The 27,514-nt window shown below is 35.7% G+C and overlaps 2 protein-coding genes across 2 annotated transcripts; both read right to left on the bottom strand.

Moving 5' to 3' along the window:
* Nucleotides 1-20,768: 20,768 nt before the first annotated feature.
* Nucleotides 20,769-21,527, bottom strand: LOC130945845 (uncharacterized). The gene has a single exon (XM_057874542.1). It carries the CDS (start codon nucleotides 21,525-21,527, stop codon nucleotides 20,769-20,771), a length of 759 nt encoding a protein of 252 aa, XP_057730525.1.
* A 1,707-nt stretch (nucleotides 21,528-23,234) lies between these two features.
* On the bottom strand, nucleotides 23,235-26,576 carry LOC130943314 (protein ULTRAPETALA 1-like). Its single transcript, XM_057871139.1, has 3 exons — nucleotides 25,804-26,576; nucleotides 24,288-24,597; nucleotides 23,235-23,732 (listed from the first exon to the last, which is right to left on the bottom strand). Exons 1-3 carry the CDS (start codon nucleotides 26,036-26,038, stop codon nucleotides 23,555-23,557), a joined length of 723 nt encoding a protein of 240 aa, XP_057727122.1. The 5' UTR covers nucleotides 26,039-26,576; the 3' UTR covers nucleotides 23,235-23,554.
* Between the last annotated feature and the right edge of the window lie 938 nt (nucleotides 26,577-27,514).

Raw genomic sequence — 27,514 nt, 5'->3', positions numbered from 1 at the left:
CGCCCCAACCTCAACAACAACAGCAACAACTATCACAATTACAATCACAACCACCACAACCACAACCACAACCTGAAACTAAGGCTGAAGAGGACTATGCCATCGCTGATTCCTTCATCAATTTCGATTATGTTCCCGAAATCGAGGAAATGTCTGCACAGGAGGAGAGGACAGATGGTGCCTTGGAACCGATTGTTTCCGGCTCAGGGTCGACCCGTGTTGTGGAAGAACATGGAGCTGGAGCTGATGAGAGTGTAAATGTGGGGGCTTTGGGTAGTAGCAGTAGGATTAGGGAAGGGATTGAACAAATTACCTTAGCGGGTGGAAGTGGTGGAAGTGATGACGATCATGCAGATGATGAGGGTTCTTGTGAGAATTCTGAGTCTAAGAGTGGCGCTTCCGCTTCTTCTTCACCGTATTCAAGTTCTTCACCAAAAAGCAGTGACGTGAGGATGGAAGAGCGTGATGGTGAGAGAAGTGAGCCGGAAGAAGGTGAGATTATAGAATCTGATCGGGATGACGATGACGATGACGATGATGATGGTGGTCTTCTGAGATCCATTAGGTCAAAGAATGAGCTTGAGGTGTTGTTCTATTCCATTATCCAAGACTTGAAAAATACTTAGATAGTGCTATGTTCGAAATTTTTGCTTTTTGTTTTGGAACTATTCTTTGGTTTGAGATTTTGTTTTTTATTTTTTATTTTTTATTTTTATTTTTGTGTGTGTGTGTGTGGATGTGAACTTTTCAGATTCTTCCTGTTGTTGCTCCGGTGAATGTAACATTGGGACCACACCATCAGATGCTTCCAGTGGGAGTTGTTGTATCAGTAAGCTAACAGGAATCTTTACGGATTCCACTTCAAACTTTTTAGTTTCTTTTCTGTTTCAAGTTTCCTTGTGTGTTGGATTCGACAGCTTTATCAAGTGATTTGTTTTACAGTTTATTGGTGCTAAGGTCACCATCAAAAGCATGGAGAATCACCACCCTCTTAATGAAGGTTCAATTCTCTGGATAACCGAAACTCAAACACCTCTGGGATCAATCGATGAGATATTTGGGCATGTGGAACGCCCCTATTATGTTGTAAGATACAATTCAGAGAATCAAGTCCCCAAGGGGATCTATCAAGGAGCTTTGATATCCTTTGTTCCGGAATTCGCTGATTTTGTCCCTAACAGCAATGCTGATCTATTTAAGAAAGGATATGATGCATCATCTGGTGATAATGATGAGGAGTTTTTGGATGATGAGAAAGAGGCTGAATACATGAGAAAGCTAAGAATGACAAAGAGAGGCAGTAGTGATCAAAATGTTGGAGGTAGGAGAAAGGAGGGAAAGAGGTCTCCACCAGAAGGTGTGCTGCCTATGCCTGCTTTCCCTGTTGCTCCAGCCGCACCATTGCATGATCATGGACATCATTCAACTTTTGCAGGCAATGCACGAGGCCTTTTTGCACTGCCCGCACCGTTGCATGATCACAGACAACATTCAACATTTTCAGGCCACGCACAAGGCCCTTTTCTTCCAGCTGCACCGTTGCATGATCATGCGCAACCGTCAACATTTTCAGGCAACGCTCAAGTCTCCTATGCAGTGACAACCGTAGTTCCCCCATTCACTCCTGCAAATGCCAACCCTCCATTTGGAATTTGGACAAATACAGCTACAATTCCGCAGCCTCAGCCTGCAGCACCATGGTTGACACCAAATACTCAAATTCCTCATCAGTGGCCTCAACCGGTTGTTCCCTTTCAGCAGCAGTTGAATCCCGACCAAGTGCTTCTACTAGCAACAATGTTTCCTGGGGTGCAACCCAATATATTAGCACAGCAAGCTATGTATCCACAGGGTAATTGGGGTCAAAACCAAATGCCATTCGGGTTGAATATGAACTCACCATTCCCTCAGATTCAGCATCCTCCTATATATGCTGGACAGCAGGGTTCTTCATCCAATGGATTTCAGTCACAAACAAACCATAGTTTGGATTCTAACTCTGTTCCATTCAATCACCATGCTCCACATCAATTTCATCCAGGTTCATCTGCTAACTGTGGGAGAAGGCCATTTCATCATCATGGGGGTAGGAGAGGTTGGAACCCAGCCAGGTGAATGGGTGATGGTTATTATTCTCAGCTCCAATGCACATTGAAACCAGTTGATCAAATAGTTCTTGTAGTAACAACCAAAACTTATCCTTAAACTGTTTAGCTAGTTACCTTGTTTTATATGGATTCTGGCTTGGATCCTTTCTATAATCTCAATGTCGTGTGCTACTGCAGCCTCAAAAAAACTTAGAATTCAAAAATGAAAAGAAGAGAGAGCGGGGTCTCTTATTTGCTCAAATAATTAATCAGGACACAAGACAAGTTGACAACAATCACAAGGTTATTTGACAATGACACCAGTGAAAGATTCACTTACTCACAATAGGGATCAATGGCTATGGTTGTGGCACCTCTAAAGCACCATTTAAAAGTACTAATAAGATTTTTTGTTTAATAAATCCCTAATCATAAAGTTCGGCAACTAGCCATATTCATAGCATGTTCAAGTCTCTATGGTTTAATTATTAAAGTTCGGTATTGGCAATTCTTTAATCTTCACAATCATGAAACCATCATTTAACACAAATTTCCATTGAGTGAATTCCATTCATAAACACTCCCAAAAACTAATGAGAATATGAAAAAATTTTGAAGCTGAGAACCACTAGTATCCTGCCTAGGCTGTGAAAATACTCAAGTTCACCTTTCAAATTTAGGTTTGTATTCATTTATAATTTATTTATAATCAATGGACAGTTTCTTTTTTTTTTTTTTTGGCTAAGCATCAACTGGCAGTTTTACCCTTGACATGTTAGCAACTTCCTTTTGGATTAAAATGTTACTAGAAGAAAAGCGCTAAATACGGTCAAATTTAGCGACATTTAGAGGCAGCTTGTGGGAAAAAAAATTAGGGTAGGATTTACTAGCGGATTAATGCTCCAGTAACCTTATTTAGTAAAATGTTGCATTTTGGTTACTACTTCATTGCCGTTAAATTTATCTGTCGATAAATCTTACAGTAATGTTGTCCAAAATTTAAAATGCACCGCCCTCTCCCCTCACTTTCCAAAAGCCGCTTCCAACATTGTTGCTGTTGGTGTCTCTGCCGTACTGAATTCTGTGTCTTTGGAGTTGCCTCCCCCCTTTAAATAGCTTTAAATAGGTTATCCTTGTTCTTCTCCTTCATCACTTTATATATATATCCTTTTTGAAGCAGTCGTCTATTTAGTCACCAAGATTACTACTGTACTGTCTGAGTTGCCACCACACCAGAAAGGTATGCATACTCTAAACATCTTGGCTTCATTGTATTTTAAAAAAAAAAAATTGTTACATTTTTTGAATTACTGTGTTAATGTTATAATTTTTTTATGTTACATTGTATTTTTAATTCAGATTGTATAAATGTGTTAATGTGAAGAAGATTTTGAGAAAGACAAATATAGAAATAAGATCATTATTATTGAGATAAAAGTAAAAAAGGAAGTAAAGATCATAGCTAGATTCAAATGTGCTAGAAAAATTAAAAATTTATCTATTAAGATATTTTGTTATAAACATTATTCTTATTAAATAATTATTGCACATTTATGATATTAAATCTTTTTCTCCTTTTGAAAAAAAAAAGAAAATATGAAAAATTTCTTTCTATTTAACAAAAATATGCATATCTTTCTTTGTTATTAATTTTTTATTTAATAATTTTTATATTTTATTAATTTTATTTTTATTTTATGATTTTTTTTGTTTAAATTTCGTGTTGCTTTAATCATTGGTTATTCATGGTGATATATAGTGGGTTGTTAAAATTTCTTTGTTATTTTTTTTTATATCTAAACATGTTAAATTGTTTAAGTTTTATGTCATGCTTACGTTTTTTATGATAGAGTTTTAGGACAAAAATGAAAGAATATTGTCTAGTAGCATCTTCTCGAAATCCTTGCTTGCTGAAAAATTGTAAAGTAATAAAAAAATATGTACTAGAATGGCTAGGATTTGATGTTTTTTAAATATGTGTTTGTTTTAATTTATGTTTACAACTGTTTCCTCTATGAAAATTGATAACTTTTTTTGTGGAGTATATGAATTAGGAAAATTTCTGATGAAATTTCTAAAAAATTTAATAAGTTGTGTTGGTTGAATTCTGGGCTATTTGTTGCAAAATGATTCTAGGTCATCGTTTATGAATTTATGATAGGAATAACGATCTATCGGAGGGACTAAAATCTGAGTTCTTTGAGAGAGTTGATCAATTTGTTGCGTATGTCTTCAATATGGAACCATTTAAGTCTTGGTATCTAAGCGTTTGTGCTATAAGTGTCGACTAATTAAGTGGTTAGGACAATCGGATATAATCCTTCACCTTCACCGTAACAGATTCAATGATGGGTATTAGATGTGGACTGATTATAGAGAAGTTTATGAGCAGGCAATCAATTGGTCTCTACTGAATTCCAATAGGCCTGAAGATCGATCAAGGAAGGTTAGAGTGGCTAAAGAAATGAACACGGAAAAAGTAAATTGGGAGGGTATCCAAAAGATATACAATGAGATGGTATTTGATGCAATCAGTGTTAATATTATGAAAGAAATTGAAGAACAACCTAACTCGAAGACAGAGATTTATTATTTGTTAAAATCTTTACACAACAGTTGTTTGAGAGAAGCATTCATTCGAAGTTGTCTATTTGAATTAGAATGATGAGTATTAAATCTGAGGCAAATCATATCCAAGAGTAATCTTAGTTTAGTTTGTATTGTACATCATTTTACACACTAACCTTAGTTCTATTTTGTGTTTCTTTATTAAACTTCAATTATATTGTTATATAATTGTATAGCACTTAACTGCTTTCATCTTTGTTTCATGTAGACATGATGATATGTAGAGATATCGGGAGGATGACGACGACGATAATTATTAGGATCCGTAATGATTATGGTTATGTTTTGTTTTATTTGACAGTATTAGTAGTTTATTTCTTTAATTTTTTTATACACTTGTTATTTCATATTATAGTTGACTATTTTTATTAAAATATTATTTAATTTTTATTAATTGGAATTTGACGATTAATTTTTGACATATTGATAATGGTATATTAGGTTTTAATAGGTATCCTATATAGCCATTAAAAAAAATTAAAATTTAAGTTTAACGTCCGATTTATCATTAGTTGAGTTCGCTGATTTTTATTAATTTAATTTAATCAATTATCATAAATAATATATTACTCTCAAATTTTTCGATGGATAAATCCAACAATAATAACGCACGAAATCTTATTTCATGGCATCAAAGTTACTATTGAAAATTTTTTGATAGTAACCACCTCCATAAATTTGCCAATCAAAATTTTAAATTTGCTGCTAAATTCACTGAAAAATTAGTAACGGACTAAATAATTCCCGACTTCCTGTTAATGAGTTACTAGCAAGAATTTTACTGTTTAAATATGTAAGCTACTAAATCCAACGAGAATAAATTTATAGTAAATTTTTTGGTGATTTCGCTAGTAAATTTGACTATATTTAGGGGTGAAAATAGGTCAGATCAGGCCAGGCTTTGCTTTTAATAGGTCTGGCCTATCATGTGGTCAATTAACCTGACCTGCAGCCTGTTATATATTTTTTTAAAGTATTAAGTCTGACTTGTTATTTAGCCTGGCCTAGTCTGAAACCTGTTAAAAGGTTTAATAATTTTTTTTTACAAAAATAAAAATATTATTTAAAAAATTTATTTTTTAATAAACATATTTATATTTAATATGTCATATTTAATATTTATAAAAATTTTAAATTTTAAAGTATTTAAAATATACAAAACTATTTATAATTAAATATAATAAATTTAAAATATCTCATAATTTTATTAATAATAAAAAATTATTTATATATGTAATTATATATTAACAGGTCCAGACAGGTTTAACAGGCCAATAAAATTAATTAGTGAACATGGACCTAACCTATTAATATAAAAAAGTTTTTATAAAAGTTTGAGTCTGTGCCTATTTTATAACAAATCAAGTCAGGTCAGGACAAACACAAGTCAGACTACAATTTATAATAATCTGTTTGGCTTTTTTTCACCCCCTAACTATATTCAATGAATTTTTTGTAGTGTGGATTTGCACTTTTTATTGTTCATTTATAATTTTGGTCTCGTCACACATTTAATTATGTTTGTCAATTAAATCTAACTAAATTAATTCAAATCTAATAAAAATTATTCACACAATGTATATGTAGATGAAATAAAGAAGAAAATATTTAAAAAAAAAATCTTTATTCTAGTCGGGGCACGCCGAATAGGGAAACACAAGTAGTTTTAATCAACTAACAATCATTTTGGTTGTTCAGTTTTTAATCAGATTAAATTAGTCCTCAATTTCAAGCCGTTAATTAAGTTCGTTCTCTTGTGTGATGATAGCATTAACAGAAAGCTGAGGAAGTCATTAGGCAAACTAAAGAACTAATTTGATTGTTATTTTTATTTAATAATTAATTTAAAAAATATTATTTATTAAATTTTAATGTTATGTTATTTATAATTGAGTGTTGTTATATATTTAAGTATTTTTATTAATTAAATTTAATTAAATTGGTCAAAATCTAATATGTGTATAAAATTATACACTTTTTTACGTAAAAAAATAATATCAAAATTTTTTAACTTTAATATATAATTTTCTTCATTTTGACACAATAACTTTTAATTTTGACACAAAAATTTTTTAAAATTCTAAACTTAATGCTACGATTTTTTTCTTTCATTCTTCTTTATTCGTGTAGAAATTATGTATTTTTATTTATAAAGTTACGTATTTTTTAATTTTTGTGTTCATTATTAAAAAATATAAATAAAAAATGAAAGAAAAGGTTGCTTAATTTCTTTTTTTTATTTATTTTATTTTTTTATTCTTTTTAGAAGGTGAAATAATTAAAATTATGAGTATGCAACAAAAACGTCTATCTAAAAAAAAGGAGGAGGAGGAGTTGTTGTTGTTTGAAAAAAAATATAAAAATAGAAAATAGTATTAAATTTTTTTAACCGTGAATAGAAATTTTTTAATTTTAACACTAAAATTTCTTAAATATGACACATAAAATAAAATACTGTAATTTTTTATTATTTTTTTTTAGAAGAAGAAGATGACGACGTTTGAAAAAGAATTGCGCAAAAGCATAACACTCAATGTTACCATTTTTTTAATTCTGTTTTGGGAAAAAAAGAAGATGACGGTATTAAAAAAAAGAAGAAAGATGATGATAATAATGGTGACGATGATGATAAAAGAAAAAAATGTAGAGAAAAAAGAGATGATAATGATAATGAGGATTATGATGATAATAAATGAAGAGAAAAAACTAAAAAATAAATAAAAAGAAAAATATAGGAAGACGAAATATACACATTTAAATTCTAACTTGGCTGAAATTAATTAAAAAAAATTAGTTGTATAACATTTATGTTTCAAATTCATGCTTAAAAGAACCAAATTTTATCTTGTACTTAGAATAGATATGTAATTATCGAATGTTAGTTTACCAGTTTTAAAAATATTTTTCGGATAATGCTAGGGAAACAATGGAATATGTGTACAATGGCTACAATGGATCCTTTAAAAGGCCCAATTTAGTTTAATAAAGTAAATTAGCCCATTAATAACCCTAATCTTTTTTAGATGTTTAGTTAACCATACCCCAAATTTTTACAAAATTACATTTTCCCCCCAAATCCCAATACAGTAAATTGAAACCCTTTTACCCCCTATTCCAAAACCCTTTCAACGCTTGGTGAAAGGAAGACCCGTCAGCGCTGTCTGAGAAGCAAGACCCCTCATCTCCGGAAACGGCAACCACGGTAGGCGAAAAGGTAAGAGTACCGCACCCAACGTGGCCGTCGAGACCACCCAGCCGTGACCGCCCGAGAACGTCGCGTATAACACGCCGTGATCGTCCGAGAAACTCCGTGCTCCGCCTCTGATCAGATCCGAAGGGAGTGAGGCGGCTGAACATCCCACCGTCGCCGACCTGGAGTCTGTTCGTGGTGTGCCTCCGATCAGAGCTGAAGCATTTGAGCCGTTGCACTCGTGTGGGCGCCCCCGTCGCCGGTAAGTATGTGTAGTTGTTCATCTTCGAAACGGTTATAGCTGTTGCATGTCGTGTTAGAGATATATATTGTTGATTATATGAGTGATTAACCATGGTAAGGAAGCTATGGGTTCGATGGTATCATCCCGGAGATTGTGGGATAGGTAGTTCATTTACGTTGTTCTAATTCATGATGATTTAACTTTAGCGCGGGAAAGAACCGAAAAAGTTTGTTCGTTTTGATTTCATATCATTTTAAATTAATTTTTTATCCTTTTTTTGACTGTATCTGTGTGGACCATGTGCATCTAATTTGTCGTTTTGTTGCTTGACCATTGTTGACTCTGCGTTGATATTATCTCGGATGGTTAGTTTAGTATGATATTGGATGGTTAGTATTGAAATTTTTTGTATGATGATATTGGATGGTTAGTTTAGTATGATATTGGATGGTTAGTCTTGAAATTTTTTTTTGACTCTGCGTTGATTTTATCTTGGATGGTTAGTTTAGTATGGTCATATTATTTTATGTTCTTCAAATTTTGTGAGGCGTGTCTTGATTTATCTTAGGTTTGTGCTGGGCATGTGTGGTTACTTAACATAACTCTGCATTTTGGAATTTTTTTCCTGTCATCCAAATCAGGTTGGGGAAAGTTGATTTGCCTCTCTTGATTTTTTGAAATATCTATTACATACTAGTACCAATGACTTGTTTTTCAACCGTATAATTTTGAATTTCGTCGGTATGTTACTTTCATATCTCGTTCCTTTTATGAGCTGAATATATGTGAAAACTGAAAAATGTTTCACTTCTTTCACATGCAATTAGAGGATGTTTTGCAGTTGAAGAAACTCTGATTTGTCATATAAGTATAACATGCTTAGTATTGATGATGGTAAATTTATGTTGTTTCACTATATTGCTATTTAGTGAAGGTTTCCTCTGAAACTAACATTTACATATGAAAGGGGGGAGGTTGGCAATCTTCTGTTTCAAATCAAGGCACTGATATTCGTTATGCATGTTTTTAGTTGAGCCTTGTTTTTTGGTTGTTGCTGTGTGGTTTCCTCTTGTCGTACTCTGCCCTTACTGGATATTTCTTCTCTATATGCCTGCTTGTTAATATGGAAAGTACAAGCCATTTTAATTGGCTGATGCTGCATGTCAGAATAGTTACTATATTGAATTGCCTATGAGTAATTGCTTCAAAATAAGGTGATGGGTGTGGACATTTTCAGACGTCAATTCGAAAGTATAATTTGCTTTGTTACAGAAAAATATGGGAAATGGTTGTTGAGGTTGCAATAGTACGTGTTATCATCATATTCTTTTGATTGTAAATTTGTAATGAGCCAACAATGGACAAAGGAATCTTGAAATTTTTTTTTACTCTGATTATTTTTTTCGTAATTCTAATTATTCGTGCTGTACAAAAAAATCACGGTAATGATTCTTAACACTTAGTTCCCTGATAAATCTACGCACAGGATTCACTCAGTTCATACCGGATGGAGTTGATGCTAGACATAATTTGTGGCCCACACAATGCATTGGTTCATCAGCTTGTTTCGTTATTGAGTGAAACGGTTAAACCTGTTCGTCGCAATGCACCACGGAACAAGAAGAAGGACGTTAGTTCACCATACACTGCACCTAGCACACGGTCATTGATTGAACGTGCGGAGGGATTACCGAAGGGGGCAATGCGCAAAGGCAAGAAGAAGTTGCTTAATTAGCATTAGTTGCAATGAATTGAACTACCACATTAAACCGAGTTTACCTACTGATGAGATGATTAGGGATTTGTTTCTCACATTAGAAAGACTTTATTCCAGGACATCTTTTGTTTTTCTACAGTACAATGATTTATTGGTTATTTTAACTAAAAATTGTCTATGTTTTTTTATATGGTAGAATCCCGGATTTATCAATGTTGCTTGGTAAAGTTGCCATACTTGTGCATGTGGAGATATTTGACCACTAACCATCCACTAATACAGCTAAACTGAACATCCAATACCTTACTATAATGAACATCCCAGGTTATATAGTTTCTTAAATCCTTCTCTGAGAATCCCAGGTTAGAGGGGCCACCAGCCTCATTTGACAAAGCAAGGAATGTCTTATTTGGACGAATTCCAGCCTCATCATTATCCTCGATCACGCACTTCGCATGCATGGTCAGCTTCCTATACTCATGGTAGTGCACTGCCTTTCTCGGTGAACAGGGGTGTGAGTGCGTCAAGTCAACCTTGAACAAAACCCAGTCTTGCACATCTTTATCAAACTTTACATATATCCTTGCCTTGCACCCAGCAGCTGAAATCGTATTCTTCCGCGTTGGTGCTTTAACACGAGACTCGCGGATCCCATCGCGATTACAGTGTATAGCTTGATTAATGGGAGCCTTCGTGATCTTGTCAAATGTTGTCATCCTTATCTTAGTTGCAAATCCAGCTTTTTTTACATAGGAAACATAAAATTCATGCGCCATCTGTAACTGAGCAAATCGCATTCCAACTCTTGGTATCTCATCTTCTTGTAGGTTACCATGATCTGGTAACTGTATTGTTTATTAATCCAAAAGAAAAATTAATTACAATTAGTTATCAAATCAAACATGAACATTATGACTAAACAAAAGTAAGCTAGACTGCACTACCTGATCACCAGGCTCCATCTCTTCACTTCCAACATCCATAACATCCGACAACTGCCGATAATTCCAAAACAAACATAGTAACTAAAAGGAGGAAGATCCTTATCAAAACTCATTTAAATAAAATCTCTAAAACAATCACCGAAAACACATCAACAGCTACAAATCAAAACATGAGAATTATTTTTTTCATTTCATGTATTATTTAATTAAATTCAACTCTTTAGTTGGTTTTTTTTCATTCAATGAAAATTATTTAAAATTATTTCTTTTATTTTGGCTATTATTTAAGTGCCTTAATCTATCTTTAGTGGCTTCTTTTTTCACTCCATGAAGAAAATTCTTTTCCTGTATATTTAGATACACACACCCTTTTCTTCAGGTGCAGGAAGAAAAATATTAAAATTTTAACATTATTTATTCCTATAAGCATGAAAAATATTAAAATAATATGCATGAAGCATATGAGCATATAACGTTACAAATATGCAGTGAGCATATAAGCATACCATTACATGATTAAAACACTCATATAAACATATCATGGTTAGCATGTTGCAAATACAAATAGCATTTTCTTCAATTCAGTAAATAAGTTCAGCCACTACATCACACTATAGTTATCTATTTTACATACTTGCATGATCATTATGTAGATATAATATACACATACTGTAGATAAAAATAAATTCATATGAGCATACCAAAAAATTAAATTATGCTATCCCATCATGCATATAGGCACATAAGTACATAATAGGATGATTAGCAAATGAATATGCCATTTAACATGATGACAGCATAAATTCACATACAAAAAACACGTAAGAAAATATACTTCCTGAATATAATCATATAACCATAAAATGATTACTTAATTTCAGCTAATCCTCAATGCATATAATCATACTATTAAAAATAAAACAAACATAACTTTAATTACGTCTCAACTCATCGATTATAATTGCATGTTTCAATAAGCATATAATCAAAAAACTCATTTATGGCAGAATTAAACGCGAAATAAACATCCATGGCAGAATTTGAGGATCCTAATTGCTCACCTTGTTTGACTTGTGACCGTGCTCTGCGACATCGGCGGCTAAGTTTTCTTGTTCGTTTGATAAATTTTCAGAAAATTCAGCGGCAACACAAACTAACGGTTCAACTATATCAACCTCCATTAGTGAATTTCGGCTAGGTGATGTGCATAAAAGAGGACCCTCGCTTGCAGCACGTTCTTCTTGCAATTCTGCCATTCTGAAGGAGTGAACACCGGCTGCGTTGTGTGCAGATGAGAGGGCGGCACTGTCGATCGTAGATGAGAGGGCGGCTGCGTTGGAAAGATCCTGCATGGGGCAGTCGTGCTGCGTTGTGTGCAGATGAGAGGGCGGCGCTGTCGATCGTAGATGAGAGGGCAGCTGCGTTGGAAAGATGCTGCATGGGATCCTTGATGAGATGACGCAGCGTTTTAACCTAATTAATTGATTAGAATCTATAATTAATAGTAATACTAAATATTTTCAAATTTCAAATTAGAAATAATACAAAATTAATTGATAACCCATTATTTAATTTAAATTTCATTTAAACCCCCATTGTATGCATTGTACAATAAGTCTATTGTTTCCTCATACTTTTCCATATTTTTCCCTTTAAAATTACAAAATTTACATCTATACTTCTATTTTGATAACAACTATTCCCTCAAGCTTTTTAATGTATGGTTACTTTTTTCAATTTTCATTATTTTTGTCCTATGAGTAACCATACATAAAACATTATTCCTATTTTTACATCGTCAGATTTTTTGTTTTTCTTTTATAATTGTATTCGTTAGGAAAAACTTGTATCCTCTATATTTTTTACCAATTATAAAAAAGAAGTCAATCATCTATATTTTTGTTGTGAGAGTTACGTGAAATTGGATTGTATTTAGGTTTGAATGTGAAGTCTAGATTTTTTGTGAGACAACGTTCGACTTATCCTATGTTAAGTAGACATCGTTCGAGTTTTTTGTGAGGAAGTGGGAGACGGTACCAGCAAGACACTCCGATGCTTAAGTTAGCAAAAGTATCAGCAGATTTATAGTAGATTAGATCTTAAGTATACCTGAGGGGTGTCAGTGTATTTATAGGTGATGAGTCAATAACCACCGTTAGAATAGTTTCGTTATTGGTGACGGATAACCGTCTCCTTTATCTAGGGGTTGTTGAGATCTCTCTTCTAAAATTAGGTGAGTGATAATAGGGATTAGTTATAATTCCTTTAGAAGGGAGTTATCACTTTGTAGCATTCTGTCCAACCTCTTAGAAAGTCGGTTACTCGGTAGATGTCTTTCGGGATTTCTTTACTTCGGACTTGGCTTATGTTTTGAGTCAGGGTATAAACAGTGCCCCTGCTTGAGTCTGATTTTTTGCTTAGGTCAGATTCAAGCTGGTGAGAAGTCGGATATGTGTTGATAGGTAGGGTTATCGCGTTGGGTTTTTTAGGTCTCCATTTTTAAGTCGGAAACCCGATGTGATTTCAAAATATCAACTGTTGCGTATGTTGGCTTTCAATTTTGACATGTGGAGTGCGGTTACATTGGTAACCGCGCACATATTTAAATGGGGTGGTTTTACATTTTTACCCCTTAGGTTTTATAAATACCTCTCCCCTCTTTTCTTTTTTCTTTTTCGTTTCCTCTTCTTCTGACGCTTACTCTCTTCCCTCTTTCTCAAGTGTTTCATCTTCTCTTCTTGCATTGAAGTTTCATTCCTCTTCAGAAGAACAAGTATTACCTTGATATTTGGTTTTGAAGAGGATTGTCCATTATTTTGCTGTTTTTCATCCTCTCTTGCTCCCTTTGGAGAAAAAAAGGTTAGTTCTTTGCACTATGTATTACTTTGTACATTTTATTCTTTAGAACTAAAAAATCTTGTTTGCATTAATGTACAATCTTATTTGTTGTTCTTGATGTTTCTGTGTTTGGGACTTACTGTCTCTATAACTTTTGACTTTCATATTTTCATGAAAATTGGTTCTTTTGCGCTTCTTTTGTTTTATTACACTATTGTTGTCTCCTTTGTGTATTGTGATGCCCCTAAATGATATTGTTTGGCTTCTGGAAACAATGTCATTTTTCTTTTTCCAGGGATGTCCCATATGTGTTTGTTGATTCTTTTATCTGAAAAAGGTTTTTTACTCGTTTCTAACTTGTAGTGATGATTTTTGTTTTTTAATGTAGGTATATCTCATCTATATGTCTCGTTTACTTGTCTTGAGAATGTCATCTAAGGTTCCCGAGGAGTTGTCGAGATGGGTAGATACCTCGGTTCTTTCTACAGTTCCCATAATAGATAATGTGTTTGTAGATGAATTTCGTAGACACCATAGGGCTTGTAGCTTTAGAGATGAGGATAGGAAGAATGAAATAGGGGCCCCGACCCTGAAGACTGAGTATGTTTCAACCGAGTTACCTCATCAGAATTTCATTTTCTCTTCATGTATGACTGCCTTTTTACCCAACTTGGGGTGATTTTTCCGTTTTTCGACTTTGAAATCAACATCCTGTCTATTTGTAAAGTGGCTCCCTCCCAACTTCACCTAAATTTCTGGGGGTTTATGAAAATCTACCAGCTCGTGAGTCGTGAGCTTGATTTTCTGATCTCTTTGAAAATCCTTTTCTTCTTATTCCAGCTTACAAGACCTTTCAGTTCAACTAATAAACAACAATGGGTTTCTTTTCGAGCTATACAAGGTTGGAAGGTATTCTCTATTTTTGATGAGTCATTCTATGATTTCAAAAACTTCCTTTTTAAGGTTCGGGCTGTTGAGGGTCACCATCCGTTTTTCCTAAATGAGAATAATGAACATCGCTTCCAACTATATTGGGTAGAGTCAATTCCTGTCGATAAGTATAACCTGATAGATTTCGATGAGGTTGAGGAGGCTGTAGTAGAATTCTTCCGAGAGGCTTGAGGATGGGCTCCAAACCTTGATACGATGAAGTTTCTTCTCGAAAAGCTGAGTTATGTTCGTACCGAGCTAGGTAGCTGTTGTTATTATTTGTAGATACTTGTCGTTGACCCGAGTTGTTTCTAATTCTCGATGTTTCTGTGCAGAAAAAATGAAGAGTGGTTCAAAGGCCTACCAGAAGGTTCAAGAGGCCAAGAGGAACGCTAAAGCTCGAGCCATATAGCTTCACAACTCGGAGAGGTCGGATACTCCTTCCCCGACTAAGTCAGATTCGAGCACTTCTTCTCAGTCTAAGCCAGTATCCCATCTTCCTCCTCCTCATCCTCCTCCTCCTTTTGTTGTTACTCCTCTCGTCCCTTCCTTCTTAGACCCGAGTTCCAAAAATGGAAGACTTCGGAATTTGCTAATGTCAGTGTTTATGACACTGGTTTCGATGGAGTGAGTTTTTGTAAAAAAACACATCCTTCCTCATAGCCTTATTGTCATGGATGATGTTTCTATCAAAATCATCTCCAAGTCTTGATCCAGGGAGGAATTTGGACAGCAAGAGTATGCTCTGCTTTGCTGAGGGAGTTGGAAAAGACTCCTTTGGGTGCTACTCAGCACTCTTTGGAGGCTTTGCAAGTCGAGGTGACCTCCCTTCATGAGGCAAAGAAAGAGTGGGAGGAAGAGAAGACTAAGTTGGAGTCTGATCTCTTTAAAGCTCAGAAAAAAAGAGAAGCAATCTGCAGCTTTCTTGTGCGATGGCTGAGAGTTTGAAGAAGAAAGCTAAAGAAAGTTACACCCGAGTTTTTGGAGATAACTTGGATCTGAAGGAGGAAGTGAAATGACTTAAAGATGAATATGCCGATTTGAAAGACTCGGTTACTGAGGGCAGGGACGAAATGTTTGAAAACTTGAAGGCCCAACTCCAGGTTATTGCTCTCGAGGTGGATCTATCTCTTCTTAATCCTGACATGGTCATTATTAACGGGAAGATCGTCCCTCTTCCTCAAGAAGGGAACGTTCTTATGTTCGATCCAGAGACCTTGGGGGATCCCATTGGGGAGTCTTTTCAGTCTGAAGTCGTCCCGACCGAGGAGACTATGCCGACTTTGTCTCCTCAGCTTGAAATTACCACCAATGCGACTCCTGACGATCAGAATTCTCTTATTGGTGCTTCTTTGTTGCTCTTTCAAAGTCCGACTTGTGGATCTTTTTATGAACATTTCGCTTTTTTGTATTTTTGCATACTCTCGTGGATGTCAATCCTTTTTTAAGGATTTTTAACAACTTTTTAGATACCTTTTTTTGGATTTAGATCCTCTAAAGTTTGAATTTCACTTTAGAGAGTAAAGTGTGATCTTCTACCCTTGAATAGTTTCTCTTTCATATTTATTCTTGGTCCCACCTATGAAATCAATGGTGAGAGATCACACTTTACTCTCTAAAGTAAAATTAAAACTTTAGAGGATCCAAATCCCCATTTTTTATAGGTATTTCTTTTTAAGATTTTATCTTAACTATTGCAAAGCTTTATAAAAAGCTTCTTTGTATGCTGGAAGTGATTACCTTTTGAGAGATTCAACTTAGAATTTATTTTTAATTAAAGGATCTTTCCATTTTCATACTTGGATGACCGATTTCTTTTTAGAAGTTAGCCATTTTAGAACTTAGATTATTTTTGCGATGCCTTTTTCGGCCCAAACATCATCCGAATTATAAGTCGTCAAACACGGGCTTTTATGATCGACGTGTATAACCACTTTATGCCGACTTGTACCTCATTGCTTTATCTTACTGACCATTTAGGTCAAACAACTGATTTTTGCATTTTTTCGAGATTACGTCGGCGGGTGTCGTAGAATAAACAATGGAATTTAAGAATACTTTATTATTAATGAAAAATAATTTACAAAATGCTTCAGCTACTAAGGGTGGTAATTTTTCTTGCCCCTAGTCTTTGCTTTGATGCCTTGTTAAAATCTCCTCCAGAAAAATCCTTTTCGAAAAAAAAAACTATGAAGTCGGAAAAAAAAATACACCAGGGAGTGAGGTGCGCTTCTAGCTATAATATCCCTTCATGTTGCATGCGTGCCACGACCTAGGAAGCTCAGTCCCTTGCAGGTTGGACACTTTGTAGTAGCCTTTTCCTAATACTTCAGCTATCTTGAAAGGTCCTTTCCAATTGGCAGCGAGCTTTCCTTCGCCTGACTTGGTTATCCCGATGTCATTTCTTATCACGACTAAGTCGCTTGTGGTGAAGTTTCTTCGAATGACCTTCTTATTATATCTTGCCGACATTCTTCGTTTTAGCGCGGCTTCTCTTGTCCGAGCTTGTTCTCAGACTTCTAAGAGGAGATCGAGTTCCTCTTTCTAGACTTGGATATTTTTTACCTCGTCAAAGAAACTTACCCTTGGGTTTTGTTCATTGACTTCAATGGGAATTATGGCTTCCATACAAGTTGGAATGGTGTTTCCTCAGTTGTCGAGTGAGGAGTTGTCCGATAAGTCCACAAGACTTGTGGAAGTTCTTCTGCCCATGCTCCTTTTGTGTCTTGTAACATTTTTCTTTAATCCGGCTAATATGACTTTATTTGCTGCCTCTGTTTGTCCATTAGCTTGGGGATGCTCCACGGATGTGAATTGATGTTGGATCTTCATACTCGCCACTAAGCTCCTGAAAGTTGACTCGGTAAACTGAGTACCATTATCTGCGGTGATGAAATGTGGGACCCCAAATCGAGTAATAATATTCCTGTACAAGAATTTTTGACTTTTTTGGGCTGTGATGGTAACTAGTGGTTCAGTTTCAATCCACTTGGTGAAGTAATCCACCCCACGATGAGGTACTTGACTTGTCCGGAAGCTTGGGAAAAAAGCCCAAGTAGGTACAGCCCCCATTTTGCAAAAGGCCATGTGGAGGTTAAACTGATGAGTTCCTTAGGGAGGTCGACGTGGAAGTTAGCATGCATCTGACAATGTGGGCATTTTTTGACAAAGTCAGTCACATCTTTTTGTAAGGTCGGCCAAAAGAACCCAACTCGGATTACTTTCCTGGCTAGTGACTGAGCTCCGTGATGCTTCCCACATATGTCATTGTGTATCTCTTTCAAGATTTCTTCAGTTTTGCAAGTTGGGACACATTTTAGTAAGGGTGTTGATATCCCTCTTCTATAGAGGACATTGTCTACCAAAGTATAGTTTTGTGCTTCCCTTCGAATTCTTTTGGCCTCCTTTTGTCTCTCGGGGAGGATGTTGAATTTCGAATATTCGATAAGGGGAGTCATCCATCCGAGGTTCATACCGGAGATGGATAATATGTCCGACTTGTTGTCCGATTTGTTGACTGATAGCTCTTGGAGAGTCTCTTGAATCAAGCTTCTGTTATTTCCCCTAGCTTAGTACTTGCTAGTTTGGAAAGGGCATCAACTCGGCTATTAAGCTCTCGAGTTATATGTCGGACCTCAATCTCAAGGAATTGTTCAAGTTGTTTAAGTGTTTTTTCTAAGTACATTTTCATATTGGGCTTCTTCGCTTGATATTCGCCATTGATTTGAGAAGTTACTATTTGAGAGTCACTAAAGACTACGACCTTTGTTGCTCCGACTTCTTTGGCAAGTTTTAAGCCTGCAATCATGACTTCGTACTCGGCCTAGTTGTTAGAAGTAGGAAATTCAAATTTTAGGGAGAGATTTATTTAAGTCCCTTCTTCGTTGACTAAGATGATGCCTGTGCCACTCCCGACTTTATTGGAGGATCCGTCTACATATAGGTTCCAAGTTGTGGGGATCCCAGCCTTATCTCTAGTGTATTCTGCCAGAAAATTAGTGAGATATTGGGTCTTGATGGTTGTTCGAGTTTCATATTTCAGGTCGAACTCGGACAACTCTAAGGCCCATTGTACCATCCGGCCTGCTATGTCTATTTTTTGGAGGATCTACTTCATGGGTTGATTAGTTTAGACATTTATGGTGTGTGTGTGTGTGTGTGAAAGTAAGGTCGGAGCCTTCTAGAAGCCAGAATTAAAGCATATGCAAACTTTTCAAATTTTTGGTACCTCAATTTTGGTCCTTGTAAGACTTTGCTGGTGAAATAAATGGGGTGCTGTCTGACTTCATCTTTCCGTATCAGAGTTGAAGCTACCGCTTTGTCAATAACGACTAAGTATAACACAAGTTCCTCCCCTATCTTTAGCCGAGTAAGAATGGGCGTTTGACTTAAAAAATTCTTGAATTCTTGAAAAGTTTCCTCGCATTCTGAAGTTCATTCAAATTGGCATCCTTTCTTGAGTAACGGAAAAAGGGGTAAGAATTTTAAAGCTGACCCTGCCAAAAATCTGGATAGTGTTGCAAGTTGGCCGTTTAACTGTTGGACTTCTTTTAAACAGGTCAGACTCCTCACATCTAAGATAGCTCTGCACTTGTCGGGATTGACTTTAATTTCCCTTTGTGTGAGCATGAACCCCAAAATTTTTTCGCTTCTACTGCAAAGGTGCACTTTGTGGGATTCAATCGGACAGGAGATTTGTTTCTTCCTTGGTTTTTACCAGCATGTCATCTACATATACCTCCATTAACTTTTTGAGGTGGGGTGCAAACATTTTGTTCATCGATCTCTGATATGTAGCCTTACATTTTTTAAACCAAATGGCATGACCACGTAACAGTAATTCGCTCTTGGAGTGATGAACGATGTCTTCTCCTAATCCGACTTGAACATCAAGATTTGATTATGTCCTGAGTATGCGTCCGTAAAAGATAAGTATTGGTACCCTGAAGATGAATTTACCAAAGCATCAATATTGGGAAGAGGGTATGGATCCTTTGGGCAACCTTTATTGAGGTCAGTGTAGTCGACGCACATTCTTCACTTCCTATTTTGCTTTTTCACCAACACAACATTCACCAACTATAATGGGTATTTGACTTCTCTGATGAACCCGGCTTCTAGTAATGCTTCAACTTGTTCTTCAACCACTTGAGCTCGTTTAGCCCCAAGTGTACGCTTTTTTTGCTGAACAGGTCGGGATCCAAGATATACTGCGAGCTTGTGGGTCATGAGTTAGGGGTCAATTCCAAGCATATCGGACGCTTTCCAAGCAAATAGGTCGGAATTTTCGCGTAGGACTTTAATGAGATCTTCCTTCAAATCTGTCCCTAGGTTCACTCATATGTTAGTGGTCTTTCCGACTTCATTCCCGATCTACACCTCCTCCGTCTTTCCTTCAGGTTGTGATTTTAGGTCGTCTTTACCTCGGACTCTGCCGAGTTCAATTGATTGACTTCTTTACCTTTATCACGTAGATTCAAGCTTTCATTGTAGTATTTTCTTGCTAATTTTTTATCCCCTCTTACAGTAGCAATCCCTTCCTGCATCGAAAATTTCATACAAAGGTGAGGGGTGGAGACAACAGCTTCTAGTCGATTCAGGATTGTCCGACCTATTAGGGCGTTGTAGGCTGAAGCTACATCAACAACAATATAGTCGATGCTCAGGGTTTTGGACTTTATCCCTTTACCAAAGGTAGTGTGTAAGGAAATGAAGCCCAATGGTCTGATAGGCGTATCCCCTAACCGAAAGAGGATGTCTGGGTATGCCTTCAATTCTTTCTCTTCCAACACTAGTTTCTCGAAAGTAGGTTTGAATAGTATGTCAGCTGAGTTTCCTTGGTCCACCAAGGTCTTATGAAGATTTGCATTAGTAAGTATCATGGTAATTACCACGGGGTCATCATTCCAGGATATTATACCTTGTGTGTCTTCTTTTGTGAAAGAAATGGTTGGAGAGTCAGGGATTTCTTCCTCCACTTGGTAGACTTCCTTTAAGTGTCTCTTTCGGGATTACTTAGTTAGCCCTCCTCCGGCAAATCCACCTTCTATCATGTGGATATATCTTTTTGGAGTTCGGGTGGGACGATCTCTTCGGCCGGTGTCTTCCTCGTCCCTTTTACTCTTTCCCTGACTGTCCGACTTTTCTATGAGATACTTATCCAACCGACCTTCCTTGACCAGTTTTTCTATCACATTTTTAGGTCATAACAATCATTTGTGGAATGTCCGTACAGATTATGGTACTCACAATATTCAGTACAACTTCCACCCTTTTTATTTTTAATTGGACGAGGAGGGGGAAGCTTCTCGGTATGACAAATTTCCCTATAAACATCCACAAGGGAAACTCGTAGCAGGGTGTAATTGTGGTAACTCCTTGATTTCTCCGAGTTGTATTCTTCCTTCTTTTTAGGCTCTTTCTCCTTTTCTCGAGTTTGATAAGGATGTGTTTGTCGAAAATTAGGTTCTCGTAACCTGGCATTCTCTTCTATATTGATGTACTTCTCGACTAGCTCTTGTACTTCATTTAAAGAGGTCGGATAGCTCTTTGAGATAGAGTGGGAGAAAAGCCCTTCTCGGAGACCATTGACCAACCCCATTATTACTGCTTCGGTAGAAAAATTTTGGATATCCAGGCACGCCTTGTTGAATCTCTCCACGTAATCTCTGAGGGATTCTCCAATCTCTTGTTTGACTTCTAGCAAACTAGACGCATGTTTGACCTTGTCTTTTTGAATTGAGAATCGGGTGAGGAATTTTCTGGCGAGGTCGTCGAAGGTGGTGACCGACCTAGGTGACAGACTATCAAACCACTTCATGGCCGACTTGGTAAGGGTTGTTGGGAAGGCTTTGCAATGGGTCACATCTGAGGCATCGACCAAAAACATCTGGCTTTTGAAATTGCTTAAATGGTGCTTCGGGTCGGTCATTCCATCATAAAGGCTCATGTCGAGAATTTTAAAATTTCTAGAAACCTTTGCTCGCATGATGTGTTCAATGAAAGGGTCTTCTCCTCCTAGTGGGATATCTTTCCGAGCTGTACGCCGATTCCTACTTCGAAGGTCGGATTCCAGTTTTAAGAGCTTTCCGTCCAGCTCTCTTCGTCGCTTGATTTCTTTCCTCAGGTTTCTCTCTGCCTCCCTTTGTTGTGCTGCCTCCCTTTGTCGCTCTATCTTCTGTTCGAGTTGTTCAAGTCGGCCGTGATGTCCGTGTAGTAGTCATGAGTTCGGTAGAATGGGGTTGATCTTCATCCTTTGGGTGGTGAATCTCGAAATGAATTCTTCTACGAGGAGGGTTTTCCGAGGTGCCTTCACCATGTGGTTCTTTTGTTCTTTGAGGGGTATCACGATGGCTTGGTCATTGTTGCCTTCATCTCGATACTCTGGTTCTAATTCGGACGTTGAACGTCCATCTTTAAAGTGATTGTTTATCATGGGGTGTTAATTTCCAGGGTCCCCAGCAACGGCACCAATGTTCCAAGAGTTATCTAAAACTGAGTTGTATTTGGGCCTGAACGTGAAGTCCAAACTCCTTGTGAAATAGTGTCTGACTTGTCCTATGTCAGGTAGCCATCGTCCGAGTTCCTCGTGAGGAGGTGGGAGTGGTACCTGCAAAACACTCCGATGCTTAATTTAGCAAGGATACCAGCAGGTTTATTATAGATTGGATCTTAAGCATACCTAAAGGGTGTCAGTGTATTTATAGGTGATGTGCCAATAATTACCGTTGGAGAAGTTCCGTTATTAGTGACGGATAACCGTCCCCTTTATCTAGGGGTTGTTGAAATCTATCTTCTAGAAGTAAATGAGTGATAGTAGGGATTAGTTATAACTCCTTCAAGGAGGAGTTATCACTTTGTAGCATTTTATCCGGCCTCTTAAGAGATCGGTTACTTGGTAGCTGTCTTTTGGACTTTCTCTACTTTAGACCTAACTTGTGTTTTAGGTTAGAGTATGAACAATTCCTAACCCATAAAAAACAAAAAACATCATATAAACATCGATCAATAAATAAACATAATATGTATCAATTTTATTTTTAAATTTTAGAAAAAACTATTAAATTATAACAAGAAATTTAAAACAAAAAACTTAAGTCATGGAAGAACATGGCATTTCCTACGGTTATCATAGACAAAATACCAGTGTAAGTTCCAAAAAGGAAAAAATAAAATAGAGATGTTTGATTATCATGCAAATATATAAACAAAAGAAAGAGCTTGTTACTTCTTGAATAAAATTATAATGTGAGCTTTGTAATTGTAAGAAAAAGAATATTTAAATATAATTGTAAATTTGACATTTTATAATCACATAACTAGTTTACTTCCTAAAAAGAACAAAAAAAACAATTTGATTCTTCTAATTGAGTTATTCTAACAAAATTAAAATTTAATAATGCGATATTTTTCAAATTAATTACTAAATAAAGACATCGATCAAATTAATGTTTCAATTGTTATCTCAAAATCAAATTAATCTCTCAAGAAAACCAAATTGATTACAACACTTCTGTTACTTGTCAACTTTCTGTTAAGGCCATTGATTAATTAACTACCGAAAAACTATCTTAATTTATAAGCTAATTTGGTAAATATCAAAACTTAAGAACCAATTTAATCATCACATAAAATGAAGAACTAATTTGATTGATACCTTAATTTTTATTACTTTCCAACAATCGACTGAAGATTCACATAGAAATATAGAATCCAATCATAGCTTGTCTGAACTAAAGACCCTTTTCTGTTTCCTACTTCAGTTACATATTTTTACCTTTATCTTAAAATCCTTTAATCGTATAACAAAATGGCAATATAGAAGATGTGGAATACTTCATGGAACTTTATAATCCATAACAATAAATAAGATATAAGAACAATGAATGCTCAAAGGTAGGACTGGTAAATTCAGTCCATAATCAAAAGAAAGGTGCTAAGTAACTCATCAGAAGAAGATGATGATGATGGATCCCTCTACTCAGCTTTGGCATTCCATGTAAAATCAGTGCAAGTTTGACAAGTGCAATCCGAAAAGCGACATACATTACAGCCAAAGCACACACATGTTGTGCATCCTTTGCATGTTGGTGATCGTGTGCAGCCTCTGTAAACTCTTCTACTTGCTCTCTCTTCTTCATTCTCACATGTAATTCTGTAATCAAATGCAGGTCACAGTTGCCATTAATAATTCCTCCAACTACCACTCAATTCATCAAGGACTATTGGCTTCATTTGTTAATCTCGGGACGAAAATACCCAGATAGTAAGGTCTAAGGGAAAGACATTCTAGGTACATAGAAAAAATCAACCATTGTGCACTTGTATATAAATACATGTGTTATTTTACTCTTTTTCAATGTGTATTCTGCATTTTAATATGTATTCTATACAAGTAGCTGAGTTAGTGGCTGGTTTTTTGTGTATATATAGCATAATTGATAAATTGGGTTTTGGTTTATGTTTTGCATGTGTCTTCAGATGGAAAATATAGGAAACACCTAAACAATGGAGACAAAGACAAGATAGAATAGTTCTTTGTTTCAAGAGTCTGTATATAGAACAACACATTTATTTATATACAAATACAAGATGGTTAATTTTTTGTGTGGACGTAATAGTTCGTTGTATTTTTTGACTAGTCCATACAAGATTCATAGATTTAACATGTCATGGCTCTGAAAACATAATATGAGAAGGTTGAACATACTTATCATATGGATGATCAGAACATTTCCAGTTACTATCAGCCAAAGCATCATGGTGAAGGCGGCATTCCTCTTTAGTCCTCTGCCGGAACCTGCGATGTTTGTTGCACTCCGTGCAACGGATGAACTCGTCACGGTGGCAACCGCGCACATTATTGCTTGCAGCTTTGGAAACTTTATTATAGTACTTGAGTAGAACTGTTTTGAATAATGGAACCTTCTCACCATTAACTATTACCCAAATATTATTCTTCCATTTCCTCGCTGTCTCTCTTCCGGAGTGCTTCTCAAATGCAGAAGGAGTCATATTGTCTAACAATAAAAGCATCATTAAGCAAATAAGATAATGACATTGACAATGTTCTGTTTCTAAATAAACAAAACATTCTGATTCAGCAGTTTATAGCATGGAAGGTAGTAAATTGAATTTCAAAACACTTTACTCAGCTCAAAAATGACACACTAAACAAGCACATTACAAAATAACCATACAACAAAGGAAGAATCCAATGAGTGGATCAACTTTCCAACTTAGCATTCAAGAATCAAACAGACTAATCAAACTTGCTAAGTTGCTACTTCATTCAATTTATCCATTTTGGCTCATGAAATATTCCCCTCAGAAGCTGCTTAGGAAAGAAAATATAAATATCAATCATAAAGACATGCTACAACGCTACTTCACATAGAATTTAATTAAGTTTCAATAATCTCAATCTGTGTAACAAGCCATATGGAGCAAAAATATTTTAATAATGCCTTCTGTTCAAATTTTCATGCATAACATAAAGATAACATGGCAATGCATATGCATGGTGCATCAAAGAATATTTCCAGAAATTAACCTCTGCCTAAAGCTAACTTTTCCCAGCTACTAACGAAACTGCCTAGTGAAAATATATAACTTCTATGACCTACGCAAATACACATAGCTTATTCCCATCATACACATGTAGTTAAGATAATATTAATATTTCATACCCTATCAAGAAGAGAATGAATTAAAGCTATGAAATATAACCAAAACCAAAACATATAATAGACTACTCTGCCAGCTTGACTTCAATGGCTTCTAAGAGGCCTATAGAATGGCATCAGCCATGATAGAAGCACATATCATAGTCTCAAACCAAGTGAAGTTTTAACCCCCAAAGCCTACATGGTTATTATAACTTCCACATTTACATATTAGTATATAGTATATACTATATAATATAATATTAAAGCTGATTTAGAGAAGAAGAAAAATTAAAGTAGCGTGTTCACTTAGACAAATCAACATACTTAAAACGTGTAATAAGCACGAAAATGAGCCTTGACTTGTACAACCACCACCACAACCATCATCATAAAAAAAGTCTCACAAAACCTCAACGAAAACAAGATTAAACCAACCCTACATTCACACCAATAAAAGTCAAACCAACACCACAAAACATGCACTGAAAAATGAACATGCACATGAATCAAAACTAAATCTTCACATGATAACTGAGGAGAGAGAGTGTGAGATGAAACCTTCGTTGCAACCAGGAGTGCATTCACAAGAGATTTGGAGGCAGCCATTAGAGAAAACCCTAAGCCTTCCAACAGCATCACCATATCTGTGACTAGTGCATCCGCACGTGACTTCAACACAGTCACCACCAACACGCTTCACACCACTCACATCCTTAAGCTCATCATCACTGAACACACAAAACCCATTATTATTATTATTATTCTCTTCTCTCATCTCACACTCGCTCTCCATCTCTCTCCACAAAAAGACTCTGTTTTTGGCAAGTGGGGTATATATAGAAGGTAAATCAAATCAAGGGTCGAGAGTTACGCGGCGAAAAATCCACCAGAAAAAGGGAAAGTACAAAAAGGGTATCCCTTAAAAATAAAAAAGATTGAATTTTTGTACGCGATGGAAATACCCAAATGAAAAAGTAGAAGAGAAGAGAAGCAGACGACCCTAAATAGCGCGGTTACCCCGAGAGATCTGGCATAGGAACGTTGAAATATCAGAGAGAGAGAGAGAGAGAGAGAGAGAGAGAGAGAGAGAGAAGGGGTTGGTGATGGAGTTGAATGAATGAGCTGGCTGAGGAAAACAAATGTTGTGTTGTGTTGTGACTTGTGAGGGTTAAAACTTAAAAGGGCCTTCTTATAAGGTGCTGCTTTGCATGATATGACAGTAAAATAAGAGAGAGAGAGAGAGGTAGGTTGCGTTGCTTTGGGGTAAGGATTTCTTTTCTTTGGTTTATAGGAAGTCCCTGTCGTGGAACGAGTCGAGGTTTTTTCGATTGTTGTTGATGTTGTTGCTCTTCTGATTCTGATGTATTTTTACTCCTATTTTCTCTTTCTTTTTTAATTTACTTCAATTTTCTTTAGAGAGTTGCAGCAGTGTGTGACTGTCTCCACTGTTCTCGGGAGAAGTTAAATTTCAAGTTCATAATCTTTTATTAAATTAAAAATTAAAAAAGAGACTAACTCTGAGGGTATATTGGTATAATTTGAGAGAACAATGTGGTTCTGTATGTAGCACTGCATAATCTGAGATATGATTCCATTTTTTTTTCTTAACATGATTGATGTGAGTTAAAGAAGCTTGAAAAAATATATGGAGTACATGTACATCCATTATGTTTTTGACTAGCAATAGGATTTGAAGTAGATGTGGTACATTGAAAAAATAATAGTACTAAAACTACTATCATATTCATTATAAGGACTAGGTTGCAATCTAGCTAGTATTATGGTGATTTTTGCATATACCTAACTACTAGTAGTACTTTTATGATGCATTATGTACATTAAAACTCCAAAACTACCTTCACCCAAAAAAAAGGTATAGAAAGCCCCAAAATCTCCTTATTTATTGTTGTCATGGTCTTTCCCAAGAAAAGGGGCATGAATAATGAAGTGTACTACAAGGAAGCCAATGCAATTATAGCTGTTCATGTTCTGCTTTTGATTAACTTACTCCAGTCACAACCTTATAGTCTTATAGGCTTATAATAGTTTTTTTTGGGTAACTATTACAGGCTTATAATAGTTAGTTATATAAAAAGCATCTTTAATTAACTTCAATTGCTAAAAAATTAAATTTATAAATAATTTAATTTTAATATATTATCAGTAATTTTAAAATTATTTTATACGTGCATTCACATAATATCAAGTTAATAAAAATAATTGTCTTTTATTGACTACATAAATAATTATCTAAAAAAGTAAATATAAT

Source organism: Arachis stenosperma, chromosome 8 (genome assembly GCF_014773155.1).
Source record: "Arachis stenosperma cultivar V10309 chromosome 8, arast.V10309.gnm1.PFL2, whole genome shotgun sequence".
In the NCBI taxonomy this organism is placed as follows: Eukaryota; Viridiplantae; Streptophyta; class Magnoliopsida; order Fabales; family Fabaceae; genus Arachis; species Arachis stenosperma.
This window is presented reverse-complemented; position numbering and strand designations above follow the sequence as displayed.